The following is a 12592-nucleotide window of genomic DNA, read 5'->3' on the forward strand; positions in this document are numbered from 1 at the left end:
AGTGGACTTTGGAACTAAGTTGAGTGTCATTTATTTATGTAACTATAAATATCTGTAGCATTTGATAAAATCTGTTCATGCTCGCATTTCTGTTTCCATTTGTTTCTATTAAAAGCAAACATATTCAGTCAGCTGTGACTCCAGATGAATAGTCATTTAATGCCTAGTGATGAAAGTTATAGCAACTGGATGTAATTTTTCTGTACAGAAGATTAGATGGATATTAATTCCTGCGTGAAGCAAACAAAAAGACCAGACTAAGACAGGAGAAGCCTGATGTTCTTCCCAGCAGAGCATGAAGGAGGGCTGCATCTCCCTTTAGCTACATTACTTATCAGTGAGTCGTGGCTGTTTCAGTAACGTTCTGTCCATGGGTTTATAAACCACTCATGGGTTTCTGAAAAGTCTGAAAGCTCTTTCTTTTGAAAAAGCTAAGCAAGAGATAACTCATTAGTTATTTCTTCTGGTTTAGGGATTCATCTACACATAATAGTGCGTGTCTAAACAGTCAACTAAGTTTTCATCTTCTTTCTACTGTAATGAAAATTCTGTAACAGGCTCACAGGTCTTGATCTAACAAATTCTTAATGCTGCCTCAGTCTTCAGCAGTGCAGAGTTCAAACACTACGACAACTCATAATTAAACACAATACACATCACCATCACAGTTATTAACAGACTATCAACTGTAATTCTGAGTAGCTAATACTCTCAATTAGCCACCTGGATTAAAATTACTTACAATTAAATCATGCAAATAAGTTAAATCGTTTTCCTCGTGATAACACATCTGTCTCTATTTTGCTAATCCACACGGCATACTTTGTCATCGGATTATAATGTACATCTGAGCACTACGTCGAAACTGGAGTGGGAAAACGGAGGGGGAGGAGAAAGGAACACATCCATGCGCAACCCCGCACCTTCACCTTTAGGTGAGCGCCCTCTTGTGATAGTTAAAGTAAAGAACAAGTTGAATAGCTGCTCGGTATTTCTAAAGGCACAGCAACACGGCACGTCCTAACAATCCAGATGCAGCGTGACTACGGGGACTAAGAACGAGGATAATTGAACTTGCAAACCTCCTCTCCATTCAGAAGGACTAAGAAACCGTGTTAATTATAATCTGAACCAACAGTTCTAACAGGTGTGTAAGATTACTCTGTCAGAACGCCTGAAAGATCCTAATCAGGCTAATTACATTTACAAAAGCAGGACCATCACTATGTACTTTTCTCATGCTAATTAGCCACCTGAGCTTGAAGCTGTAAAACAGAAGAATCAGATAAGCCTTCATAAACAAATTCAGTTGACCAGGTGCAGGCTGGTTGAAACCAAACACTGGAACAAGCATACTGTGTACTTAACGCACCTTTTTACACGCTTGCTGCTGGTTATTTTAGGAAGGCAAACGGCAACCTGCTAGCCCCCGCTGCTGCCAGAGTGCAAAGGGCAGGGGATGCAACCACCCCAGCGCCCCAGGTAAGCTTCCACCTGATGAGGTTTCACTGGGGATTCCTTAAAAAGGTGCAATGCCTGTCCCTGATGGGCCTGAAAGAGTAAGCAAGTTAGCTCTCTCACAGTACCATGCTTTTCTCTCTGTAATGCAATTTCCAACCCTGGCAGTCAGGCTCGGCTGCAGATTGCCACTGTTTGAGGAGGACAATTCCACAAAACCACCTTTGCCGTCAGAAACGTTGTGAGGAGCAGACAAGGTTCTTGCTCCGACACGAACCTTCAGGGGACGAATGTGGCTGTCCTCAACAGCCTAATATTAAACTTCGCAGGGGGGTGGAGAGAAAACCAACCCACGAGCAGGCTCTTCACAACCAAGAACTCCTGTTGCTGGTGGCTGCCCCAGCTCCTGTCCCCTCACAGGGGCCTGCGGAGGACCAGCCCCGAGCGCTGGAGGCGCCGAGCCGCGGCTCCCGGCAGAGGCCACCGCGGGCCCGCGCAGACCCTGCCCAGGCAGCAGGGGCGGCCCGGAGCGCCACCTGGCGGCCGAGGCCGCTGTGACCGCGCTGGGCGGGGACGGCCCCGGCAGGAGCGGCCCCAGCGTGCTCGGGCGGGCGCGGTCCGGCCCCCGCCGGGGAAGGTGCTTCTTGCCCGTCTCGGCCGCGCATGCGCTGCACTCCAACGGCCCTCATCCGGCGGGAGCTGTGCTACCGGCAGCCCTGCCGGCAGCGCCGCGTCGCGCCGGCGCTAAGCGGCGGAGGCGGCGGCGGCGGCGGAGGCCGGTGCCGCCGGGAGCCGCGCTGCCGCCCGCCCCTCCCTCAGCCATGAACGCGGAGAACTTCAGCGTCAGCGAGCGGCTGGTGACGGCGGCCTATGTGCGCCAGGGGGCGCAGGGCCGCCGCGCGCACGAGCTGTGCCTGCGGGCCCTGCTGGAGCAGGTAACGGGGCCGGGCCGCCCCCGTCGGGCGGCAGGGCGCTGGGTCAGGGACCGCAGCACCCGCCTGGCACGGGGCTCCGCGGGGGAGCTGATCCCGCCTCTTCTGCGCCCGGTCTGGGCATGGCCAGAGCGGCCTGCACAGCCCGGAGAGTTCGGAGGTGTGCCGGGCCCGCGGGCACGCGCGGGGCCGTTCTGTCTCTGCGGCCCGCACGCGGGTGTTCCGGACCTCTGACCCGCCGTGCCGGTGGCTGGGGCACGGCCCAGGCTCGGAGGCTCGGGAGAGAGCTGGGCGCCCTGTACTTGGTGGCAGAGATCTGGCGGAGCCCCTGGGTGAAAGTCCGCGACTGGGACAAAAAATGCTGCCTCTGGGTGTGCGTGTGAGAAAGGCAAAGAGCTACAAACGGCTTTTAAAACAGTAAGATACAAGCATACTGATGCTGGAGATGCAAAATGATGCTTGTGCCAAAGCAGTGTAGATTTGGTCTCCAGTGTTTAGAAATAATCAGTGAACTCTCAAATGTTCTTGAACAATCAGTCACATCATCCACTGCATCACACTTAACTTTAAAACACACTTTAGAAACTAGGATGTTTTACTGAATTCATATTAGTGTTATTAGAGCCTGTAAAAAAAGCCTGTGAACTATTAAACCGCTATAGTAATGTGTCATGGGTATATGGGTAACTTTCTCTGAGGGTCTTTTCTGCAGTTTGCAAAGACAAGAATGCAGTTCTTAACACAGTAAAGAGCGTGTGTCTGGTTGCAGGTTTTGATGTGTTATATTAAGTACTTTCCTTGCCTATTAGATGATAAGGCTTTGTTCAGCCTGAAGAAGAGAAGGCTCCAGGAAGACCTTAGAGCAGCTTCCAGTGCCTAAAGGAGGCCTACAAGAAATCTGGAGAGGGACTTCTTACAAGGGCATGTAGTGACAATTCAAGGAGGAATGGTGTTAAATTGAAATAGAGATTTAGATTAGACATTAGGAAGAAGTTCTTTACCGTGAGGGTGGCGAGTCACTGAACAGGTTTCTCAGAGAAGCTATCTCTGCCCTGGAAGTGTTCAAGGCCAAGTTGGACAGGGCTTTGAGCAACCTGGTCTGGCGGAAGGCGTCCATACCTGTGGCAGGGGCATTGGAACCGGATGGTCATCAAGGTCCCTTCCAACCCAAACAGTTCTATGATTCTGTAACTAGAAAGGAAAATATGCAGATAGGAAAAGGTGTTGGAATTGAAACTGTATTTCCTGTCTGCTCATAATTAATACTTTTGGTTCTATAATGCCCAGTTGTCTCCCTTTCATCCAGTTTTCTCTGTTGAATTCCTGTAGTAATAAGTTCTTGTCTTGAGAATACATCAAATAATGTAGTCTTCTAGGGAGTGATTAACATGTATGTGCTGCAGTGGTTTTGTGTGTACCTTAAAGAACACTTGAAAGTGAAATATAACCAGACTGTTTTAAATATCAGGATATGCTAGTGTAATTGCACTTAATATATGGAAAAATCAGTACTAACTTTTCTTTGAATACAGGTTTGTAACTTTAGATAATATAAAACAGCATAACAAAAACACAAACTGCTGTTCAGCGTGGGAAAGAAGGGTAATGTTAATCAAACAAGTTGCATAAAGCTTTGTTCATGCTTAATTTCCATGTTTCCAAGTTACCTGTATGTTGTTGTTATTAAGGGAAAATGCCCTGAAGATGGATGGGATGAAAGCACCATTGAACTGTTTCTTCATGAACTCGCTATAATGGACAGCAATAACTTCCTGGGCAATTGTGGTGTGGGTGAGAGGGAAGGAAGAGTGGCGTCAGGACTCGTTGCCCGAAGGCATTACAGGTGCAAGTTATTGTCAATTTGAATTATTCAGATTTATTATTAATGCTTTCAAATGGCATATTTTATTGTGTCTTGTTATCCAAGACCTTGGTAGCATTTTAGAAAGACAGTTTAATGCAATACTGAATTGGTACAACTTTCTGTATTAAATTTTCATTAATAACTCACTGGGAAGTTTTGTCAGGGTTCTGTCCTGTATGCTGCACTGGTGGAAGTTTAAGACATTGAGTTGACTGCACATAGGAAAGCAGAGATCTTCCTGTTTTAAAACAATCTATGTGTTACTTGCTGTTTATTAGTGCTGTGCAGCTTTTCATCTGTATATTATCCAAAACTACTGTCCACTGTGGTTGTAAAGTATCAGACATTCCTAGTGAACAGCTATTTGGTTTATTCATTAATGTCTTTATAATATGATTAGCTGATAATGCACATGAAAACCCAGTCCAATCTATAATAGATTTTATATGAAGTAAGGATATCTATAAAGACAAGAAATGCTTTTAATAGCTTGTAGCCCTTCTGGTACTTGATGGGTAAGGTGCTGTAATTCTAGAGGCTCTGCCTTAGTTTATTTATTAATATACTTTTGTGTGTGTGTGTAGAGTGTGCTGAGTTCCTTGCTGTGGTGTTTTATGTAACAGGAATGAAACAAAAGTGAAATTTCCTGCAATGTTTCTTCTTGAAAGATTGACACAAAAACATTAGAGACCAGAAATTTTAGTAAGCTTTTACCCAAGGAAGGGCATAGAGCCATCCTCCCTTCCACTTATTTCTGCAATAAGTTTTAGAGGTAATTTTGAAAGTGATGGAGGTAGGAGGAGATGGTTCTCAGGCTTTCTTTTCAGCTTCATAAATTCTAAGTGCTTGTCTTAGGGAGGATTGCTTCTTAGGAAAGATTATGCATGTGCAGGAAAAAAAGTGGTAGTATGAGAAAGCTATTAACAAAACAGCAGGAATGAAAAAGGAAAATATTTTTGATGGAGTGAAGATTATGAGCAAGTTTCAATTAATTATCAAGCTATTGATGTCAACCTATAGCTTGAAATGGGGAAAAAAAAAAAAGTCTAATCTTTAAAACTATGCTCCAAGTTCTAAGTTCCATACACTCATCATACTGCATTTTAGTTTATTCCCAAGACAGAAACAGAATTAAAACAATAGATAGATGTGTATTGTTACTGTCTTTCTTGAGCAGCTGCTCTGTTTTAGCCATAGGTAAAGTTAGTTCTGTAAGCTTAGATTTTATAAGCAATTTCAGGATCCTCCACTCTGGAAGGTGCTAAATAATATCCAGCAGTTCTAAACAGTTTATAAACATAATTTATAAACAGACTGCAGAGAGAGAGGTGGTATTGCATGATATATTGAATAGTAGAATGAAATAGAGGAAGTTGAAGATGGAGAAGAAGATGGGCAAAGTGATACATTAACCTAAGTGTCTTTCAGGACATTTTGTCACAGCATATGTTATTTCTTTGCCCTATGGAGATGAAGCATTTGTCAGGGGAATATCTGTATAATACCACTATGCCTATGGTATGCTACACTAGAGGCAACTGATTTTTGTTTTCTTTGGAGTTGTGTGTCTGAACATGTCAGCATTTATAATGCTTGTTCAGCAGATATCGAAGAAGTGCTGAGGTGCACTTAAAAGGAAGCCTGCCAGATGCTAAAGCTGTTGCTGCTATGGGTCTTCTTAAAGGTTTTACTTGCATATTGGAGCAGTGTTAATCTACTGTTAACAAAAACAAAACCAAAAAAACAAACCCCAAAAAACGCACTTAAAAAGATTTCATACGAATATATATTGTTCATTATAGTGGAACTCATTATGGCAGATACTGATGCTGCATTGGATACAGCATTTTCCACAATTGCTTATCAAATTAAATTATTTCCAATCAGCAAGAATTGCTGCTTTGGGATGTGAAAAAGACTTGATGTATGTTTTCAATCTTTTTTTTTTTTCTGTAGGTTGGTCCATGGAATTGGAAGGTCAGGTGATATTTCTGCAGTGCAGCCTAAAGCTGCAGGGTCCAGCCTTTTAAACAAACTTACCAATTCATTAGTTCTGGATATTATAAAACTGGCTGGTAGGTGTAAACCTGAAAATATCTCCCATTTGGTCAGGCATATCATGATTTCTTCACATTAATTGCCAACTTGCCTTTTTTATGTGCAGGTGTCCGGACAGTGACCAGTTGCTTTGTGGTTCCTATGGCAACTGGCATGAGTCTAACTCTGTGTTTTTTAACATTGCGGCACAAGAGACCAAAGGCAAAGTACATTATCTGGCCACGTATAGACCAAAAATCTTGCTTTAAATCAATGATAACTGCAGGTAAGAAGGAGCTGACTTACTACACAGTGTGTTCTTATAACATGTATAGAACTTCATCTAGCAGAGGTATCGATTCATATGCTTGCACTAAGATCCAGGAGATACTTAATGCATAGTAGTTCTAAGTGCTTTATTTCCACACTCCTGATTTCTAACATGTGATCACATGTATGGGTTGTCTTCCTAATGCCTTGAAAAATGTAGGTATACAGAGGTGTATGACATAGTCAATAGAAAACACAATACTAAGGAATTTCCAGATCACTCTGAGATTTAGGTGCCTAATTTGCTGTCCTGATAATTACGTCAAACAAAGGCTTATAGTTCAAATCTCTTAAATTTATGTAAAAAATTTTTGTGTCCCAGGAATTGTGATCAGAACGTGACAAGCTGTCTGATTTGCACATTATTTTATTTCAGGACATGGGAAGTATTAGCTGCTCTGTTTGGTTTTAATATTTCTGCATCATTCAGCTCACTCAGTACATGGGCGTGGTGCCTTTCTTAGCTCAAACTTTAATTTCTCTCAAATGGAGTTCCTTATTTACTATTCTGTGAGTAAACTAAGGGTTGAAGTGTGTTCCTCCACTGAAGCAGTCCTCTTCTGCAGACAGATGCTTGGGATCAAGGAAAGGGCAAGTAAGAGAGACTAATTTTCCATCTCAGTGCACATACCTGCAGGTGGTGGCATAGATTCTGGTCCTAGTTCCTAGGACACTTTTATTCTTTGCAAGAAAGAATAATTAGATAAAAATGACTAAACAGTTGGAAGCAGAGACTGGATTCTGTCCAGGTAAGATGCAGAGGTGTGTAAAAGGAATTGGATCAGAACAAATAGACCATGTCTATAAGAAAAGTGGGAGTGTTGTTGGAATATTATGCTCAATTTAGAACATCAAGCTAAGGAAATTACATTTATAATGGAGAAGGTTCTGAGGAACTGAAATCGATCTGTGATTTTTCTGAAGAATTTAGACAGCTATCAAAGAATTAATTAAAAGAGTTGTCAACCAAAAATAAGAGAGAAGCAGGTATCAGAAATCTTAACAACTAAGTATTAAATGGAATCTCTGTCTTCCACATCACTAAATGAAAACCAGACTAGGGCTAACAATGTCAGTAAATCATTCTAGTCTTAAGTTCTTCTATAGGGTTTTGAGCCTTACATGTCAGCTTTAAGGCACAGTGTCAAGCCATGAAGGAAAAATTGACAGAGCTGCTGCCATGTTACAGTACTTTGAAAATCACTCTTTACCCCACCTCCTTCTCCTTGACTTTCATCAGTAAATTGAATATCTGTCTGCTTTTTAATAAAGTAATAGTAATAGTTGCTTCATGTTCAGGTATGCCATGCCCATGCCACACCTGTTTGGGGAAGAGAATATATTTTTTCCAGTGTTTTATTCTGTAAACAAAACCTTGGTGATTTATTTATTTGTAAGCAAGAAATTTGGGTAACTACCATGACAGGCTTCTCTCTTTAAGAAAGAAAACTCTTTAAGCAGTAGGTTAGGTCAGCCATGCATTTGTCTAGCTGGATCTTGAAAATCTTTGAGAAAGGAGGTTCCCTAACCTCTCTGGATAGCAGTTCCAGTGCTATGCTATTCTCTGAATGCAAAGTAGCTTTTCTTACTGTTTATTCTGAACATCTGAAGCCGAAGTTTGTTGTTACTGCATCTTACTGTATCCTACCAAAGAGAGTTTGGCTGTCTTGTCTTAGTAATTCCATTTTAGATTGTTGGGGGCTGCTATGAGATACTCTTCTTAGCCTCTTCAGCCTTGAATAGTCTAGCTCTTACACCTTTCTTGTTGTGTGCACTATACTGCACCTTGGTAGCCCTTTGATGGACCCTGTCTGGTTTTTCAACATCCTTCCTGAGCAGCTGTTCCAAACCTGTAAACATTCCAGTATTTAGAAGAAGGGGATAACTTCCTTTTTTACAACCATTTCTCCTTGTGTCCTTGAGAAACAAACCTTACATAGTTCAGCTGTTGTACATCTTAAATACAAACTTAGACTGGAAACTGAAAAAATACAAAAGACCTGGGAAATAGCTTGGATTTTGAAATGACAAAGTTCACTTTTGAAACGAGGTCACATGGAGTTTTTTATCTTTTAAGAAGTAATGTGGAAATTTATCAGTTGCATAAGGCAGAGGCATATGATGAAAGCCAATTCATAATGATGATTATTGCATTGCTACATCTAATGGCATCCTTTTTTAGACAGGCTATTTCATTATGCTGTTATTTTAAAAGAATGACACTCAAACACTTTCTTTGTAATTGGGAGGGAAGAAGTTAATCTGTTTTTGAAATAATCTTCAAACCTGTTGCTGTTGCATGCAACAGGTTCTGTATCTAGGTAATACAGGTTCTGTATCTATATTCTTAATCCAAGTCTGAAAGAATCTGTTAAAACAACAGAAGCAAGAAGATTTGTCAGATCTATACTGGAACTAAAACCCCACAATTAGTCGAATTTCATGATCTACATTCAGATCTTGGTTTTTTTTTTGCTCAGGTTTTGAGCCTGTGGTTATAGAAAATGTATTAGAAGGCGATGAGCTACGGACAGACATTGAAGCAGTGGAGGCTAAAATCAAGGCTCTTGGTGCTGAAAATATTCTTTGTGTGCATTCTACGACATCTTGCTTTGCTCCAAGGGTACCTGATAGGTAAGTAGTCTTTGAAAGAAGTTATTTTTTCCAGTTATAAAAAAATCCACACAAAAACAAACAAACAAAAAAACCCAACCAAGTCCAATAAAACCTCTGTGTTTTGAATGTCAGTTTTCTTAAAATTGGTCAATTACCACCAGCAATCAGTGAAGATACTTTACTCCCCTTGATTAAGAAAAGTGGCAGGTTGAAACAATGTTCCACTTTGAGAAAAGTGTATTAAGAGAGTGAGAATAATGCAGAAGGTTTCTTTCTATCATATAACTGAGGTTAATGGTGATCTGTTGTGGTGAAATGAATGTCATTTTGGCAGTGGTTTTCCTGTCATTTCATGGGAGTAGTAAAAGTAGACTTACATAGAAACATAGCCCAGGAAATGTAGTTCCAAAGCTAATGCCATGTTTTAATACTACTCTTGCCTTTTCTACTCATCTCCTTTAGCCAGCTGTGAATTTTCAGAGGCTGTTAAACCAGTTGAAAAGAAAAAAAGCTATAGCTAAATTTTAAATCTTTGCTTGCGTTATTCTGTCTTCTATTATACTGATGTTTATAGAGCTTATTAACTGATACAAGGAAACATGTGGAAGCATCTAGGGCAGATATGCTGTGTGAGTGTAATGTATGATTTGCCCTCCTATAACTTGCCATGTTTTGAACACTTGCTGCCTGATTGCATGATGCTACTTCTTATAATTTCCAGCTCTTAAGTCAACATTAAAAGAAGCTTAAAATACATTACATTCTTTACTAATACTATCATAAAATCGTAGAATGGTTTGGGTTGGAAAGGACCTTCAAGATCATTAGTTCCAGCCCTCCTACCATGGCTGGGGCCACATTCCACTAGACCAAGTTGCTCAAAGGCCTGTCCAACTTGGCCTTAAACACTGCCAGGGATGGGGCAGCCACAGCTTCTGTGGGCAACCTGTTCTAGTTTCTCATTACCCTCATAGTAAAGAACTTCTATATCTAAACTAAATCTACACTCTTTCAGTTTAATGCCATGCCCCCTTGTCCTGTCATTGCATGCCCTTGTAAGAAGTCCTTCGCCAGCATTCTTGTAGCCCCCGTTAGGTACCGGCAGACTGCTGTCACATCTCCCCAGAGGCTTCTCTTCTCCAGTCTGAACAAGCCCAACTCTCTCAGCCTGTATTCGTAGGAGAGGTGCACCAGCCCTCTGAGCATCTTCATAGCCCTCCTCTGGAGTTGCTTCAGCAGCTCCACATCCTTATGTTGGGGGCCTCAGAGCTGAAAACAGTGCTCCAGGTCAGGTTTTACGAGGGCAGAGTAGAGGGGCAGAATCACGTCCCTCGACCTGGTGGTCACACTTCTTTTGGTGCAGCCCAGCATAGGTCTGGCTTTCTGAGCTGCAAGCTCACATTGCTAGGTCATGTTGGGCTTCCCATCCACTAACACCCCCAAGTCCTTCTCCTCAGGGCTGCTCGCAGTCTATTCTCCTTCCAGCCTGCATTTGTGCTTAAGATTTCCCCAACCCCCATGCAGGACCTTGCACTTCACTTTGTTGAACTTCATGAGGTTGGCATTGGTCCACCTTTCCAGCCTGTCAAGGTCCCTCTGGATGGCATTCCTTCCCTCCTGTGCACCACTCAGCTTGGTATCTTTGGCAAACTTGCTGAGAGTGCACTCAGTCCCACTGTCTATGTTGCTGACAAAAACATTGAGCAGCACCAGTCCCCACATCTATCCCTGAGGGACACCACTTGTCTCTGGAGGGACATTGAGCCATTGACTGCAACTCAAATGTGTCCAGTATGTGTCCATGTACATAACTTCTGTAGCTGCTATGAAGATGTCATTCGAGCACTTGCTGAAGATGAGATGAACATACAGTTATGAAAGAGAAATAGAGTATCTGAGACATTATTTCAGCTTGTAGTTTTGTTATGAAATACTTTAAAAAACTTCTCAATCTGAAAATGACATGTTGGAGTAGGGATGTCTGAAGTACTTGGTATATTGAGTTATTTATCCAAAAAGGAGCACCGTTGTTGCTCGCAAAACCTGCTTTCTCCATATGATGAAAGTGAGTATAAAGAAGCAAATTCTTTAAGTTTTACAACTGATAGGCATATTTTTATGGGCCTGTATGCAGTACACTGAAATACGAGGTATTAGTAAAAAGTCTTTCTCTTTGCATGATTTTAAATACATTGTCTCAGTAGTTCAGCTGGTTTGAATTTATAACAAAATTGAAAAGGCTCAGAGTTCCTCTGCAGTGTGTGTTTTTTGTTAATGGTTTTGTTACCTGGAAAATTTAGTTGAACATTTGCAAGTGTAGGAAAGAAGCATTACTGACTGAAACATGGCAAGTAAAGGTATGTTTCACTGTGTTCTCCTACCTTTAAAAAAGCTCAGTATATATCATAGGCTAACGCAGTTGCTGGGGGCAAGTTAAAACCATATAATTCTGTCAGAAAACTATGAACATTGCTTGAGGTTGACTTGCAGATTTATTGGCTAACTTAAATCACAGCTATCAAAATTGAATGGTCTATTTTATAGCTTGGGTAAATGAATGTTTTCCTTATCTGCTTCCCTTTTTTGACATGCAGTTGTTTTGTCCTCTGCAACTAAGAGATGAATTATTAGGTAGTGGCCCTGTGTTATGATATACCACAGATATAGGAGGATTTGAATGCAATTTCTGTTTAAAGGATACTGTCAACTCTTGAAGGCCATAACATTCATCTTCCTGCAGGAAGGAAAATCCCATACAGCGCTTCTGGAGGCTACCATTTTAAATGTCTATTTTTAGATACCTTGCATTTGTAAGGCTTTGTTTAGTTGTGGTGGTGTCTAAAATTTTAAGTGGTTTAGGATTGTTTAAAGGTCAGGGTAAGAGTTTTATGCCTATATACCTATAGCTTGTCTTCCAAGTATTGTTTAACTTTATGGAAATGATTCACCAGTGCATAAACCCCATTTGAGAGGCATCAGTTCTCACAGTCTTTTACTAGCTGCTGCTATAGAGTTGTTTCTAAAACTACTGTATTTAAGTGTCTTTTTCAGTTAGTTTATGTACTTAGCAGTACTCTGTATCTTGTTGCTTTCATTCATATTAGAAGAAAATGCAAAGCTTTCATAAACAGGAGAGAAAGAAAGAATAAATCGGAAAATATTTGTGTTAAGTCCTATTGGTGACTTTTAAGAACTTGAGTAGTAGCCAAACTTACATTAATGCTTTGTTTGTCTGATATGACTGGCAGCTCTTTTAATGGTTCATTTTAAGCCTTGGAAGCAGACAAGTGCTGTGTGTGATTGTTTGTATCCCTTACATAATCCATATTCGTTTGAAACTATAGCACATTCATCC

The 12592-nt window shown here is 41.4% G+C and overlaps 1 protein-coding gene across 2 annotated transcripts in view; it reads left to right on the top strand.

Moving 5' to 3' along the window:
- Nucleotides 1-2220: 2220 nt before the first annotated feature.
- The window catches only part of SEPSECS (Sep (O-phosphoserine) tRNA:Sec (selenocysteine) tRNA synthase), a 40905-nt gene continuing 30533 nt past the window's right edge, over nt 2221-12592 (top strand). For both annotated transcript variants that reach the window (XM_065699635.1, XM_065699625.1), the window contains exons 1-5: nt 2221-2393; nt 4079-4233; nt 6211-6329; nt 6419-6577; nt 9102-9255. In XM_065699635.1, coding sequence (XP_065555707.1) covers nt 2280-2393; nt 4079-4233; nt 6211-6329; nt 6419-6577; nt 9102-9255 — 701 coding nt within the window. In that variant the 5' untranslated portion in view covers nt 2221-2279. The remainder of the gene's footprint in view (nt 2394-4078; nt 4234-6210; nt 6330-6418; nt 6578-9101; nt 9256-12592) is intronic.

The sequence above is a fragment of the Lathamus discolor genome, chromosome 1 (genome assembly GCF_037157495.1).
Source record: "Lathamus discolor isolate bLatDis1 chromosome 1, bLatDis1.hap1, whole genome shotgun sequence".
NCBI classification, from domain to species: domain Eukaryota; kingdom Metazoa; phylum Chordata; class Aves; order Psittaciformes; family Psittacidae; genus Lathamus; species Lathamus discolor.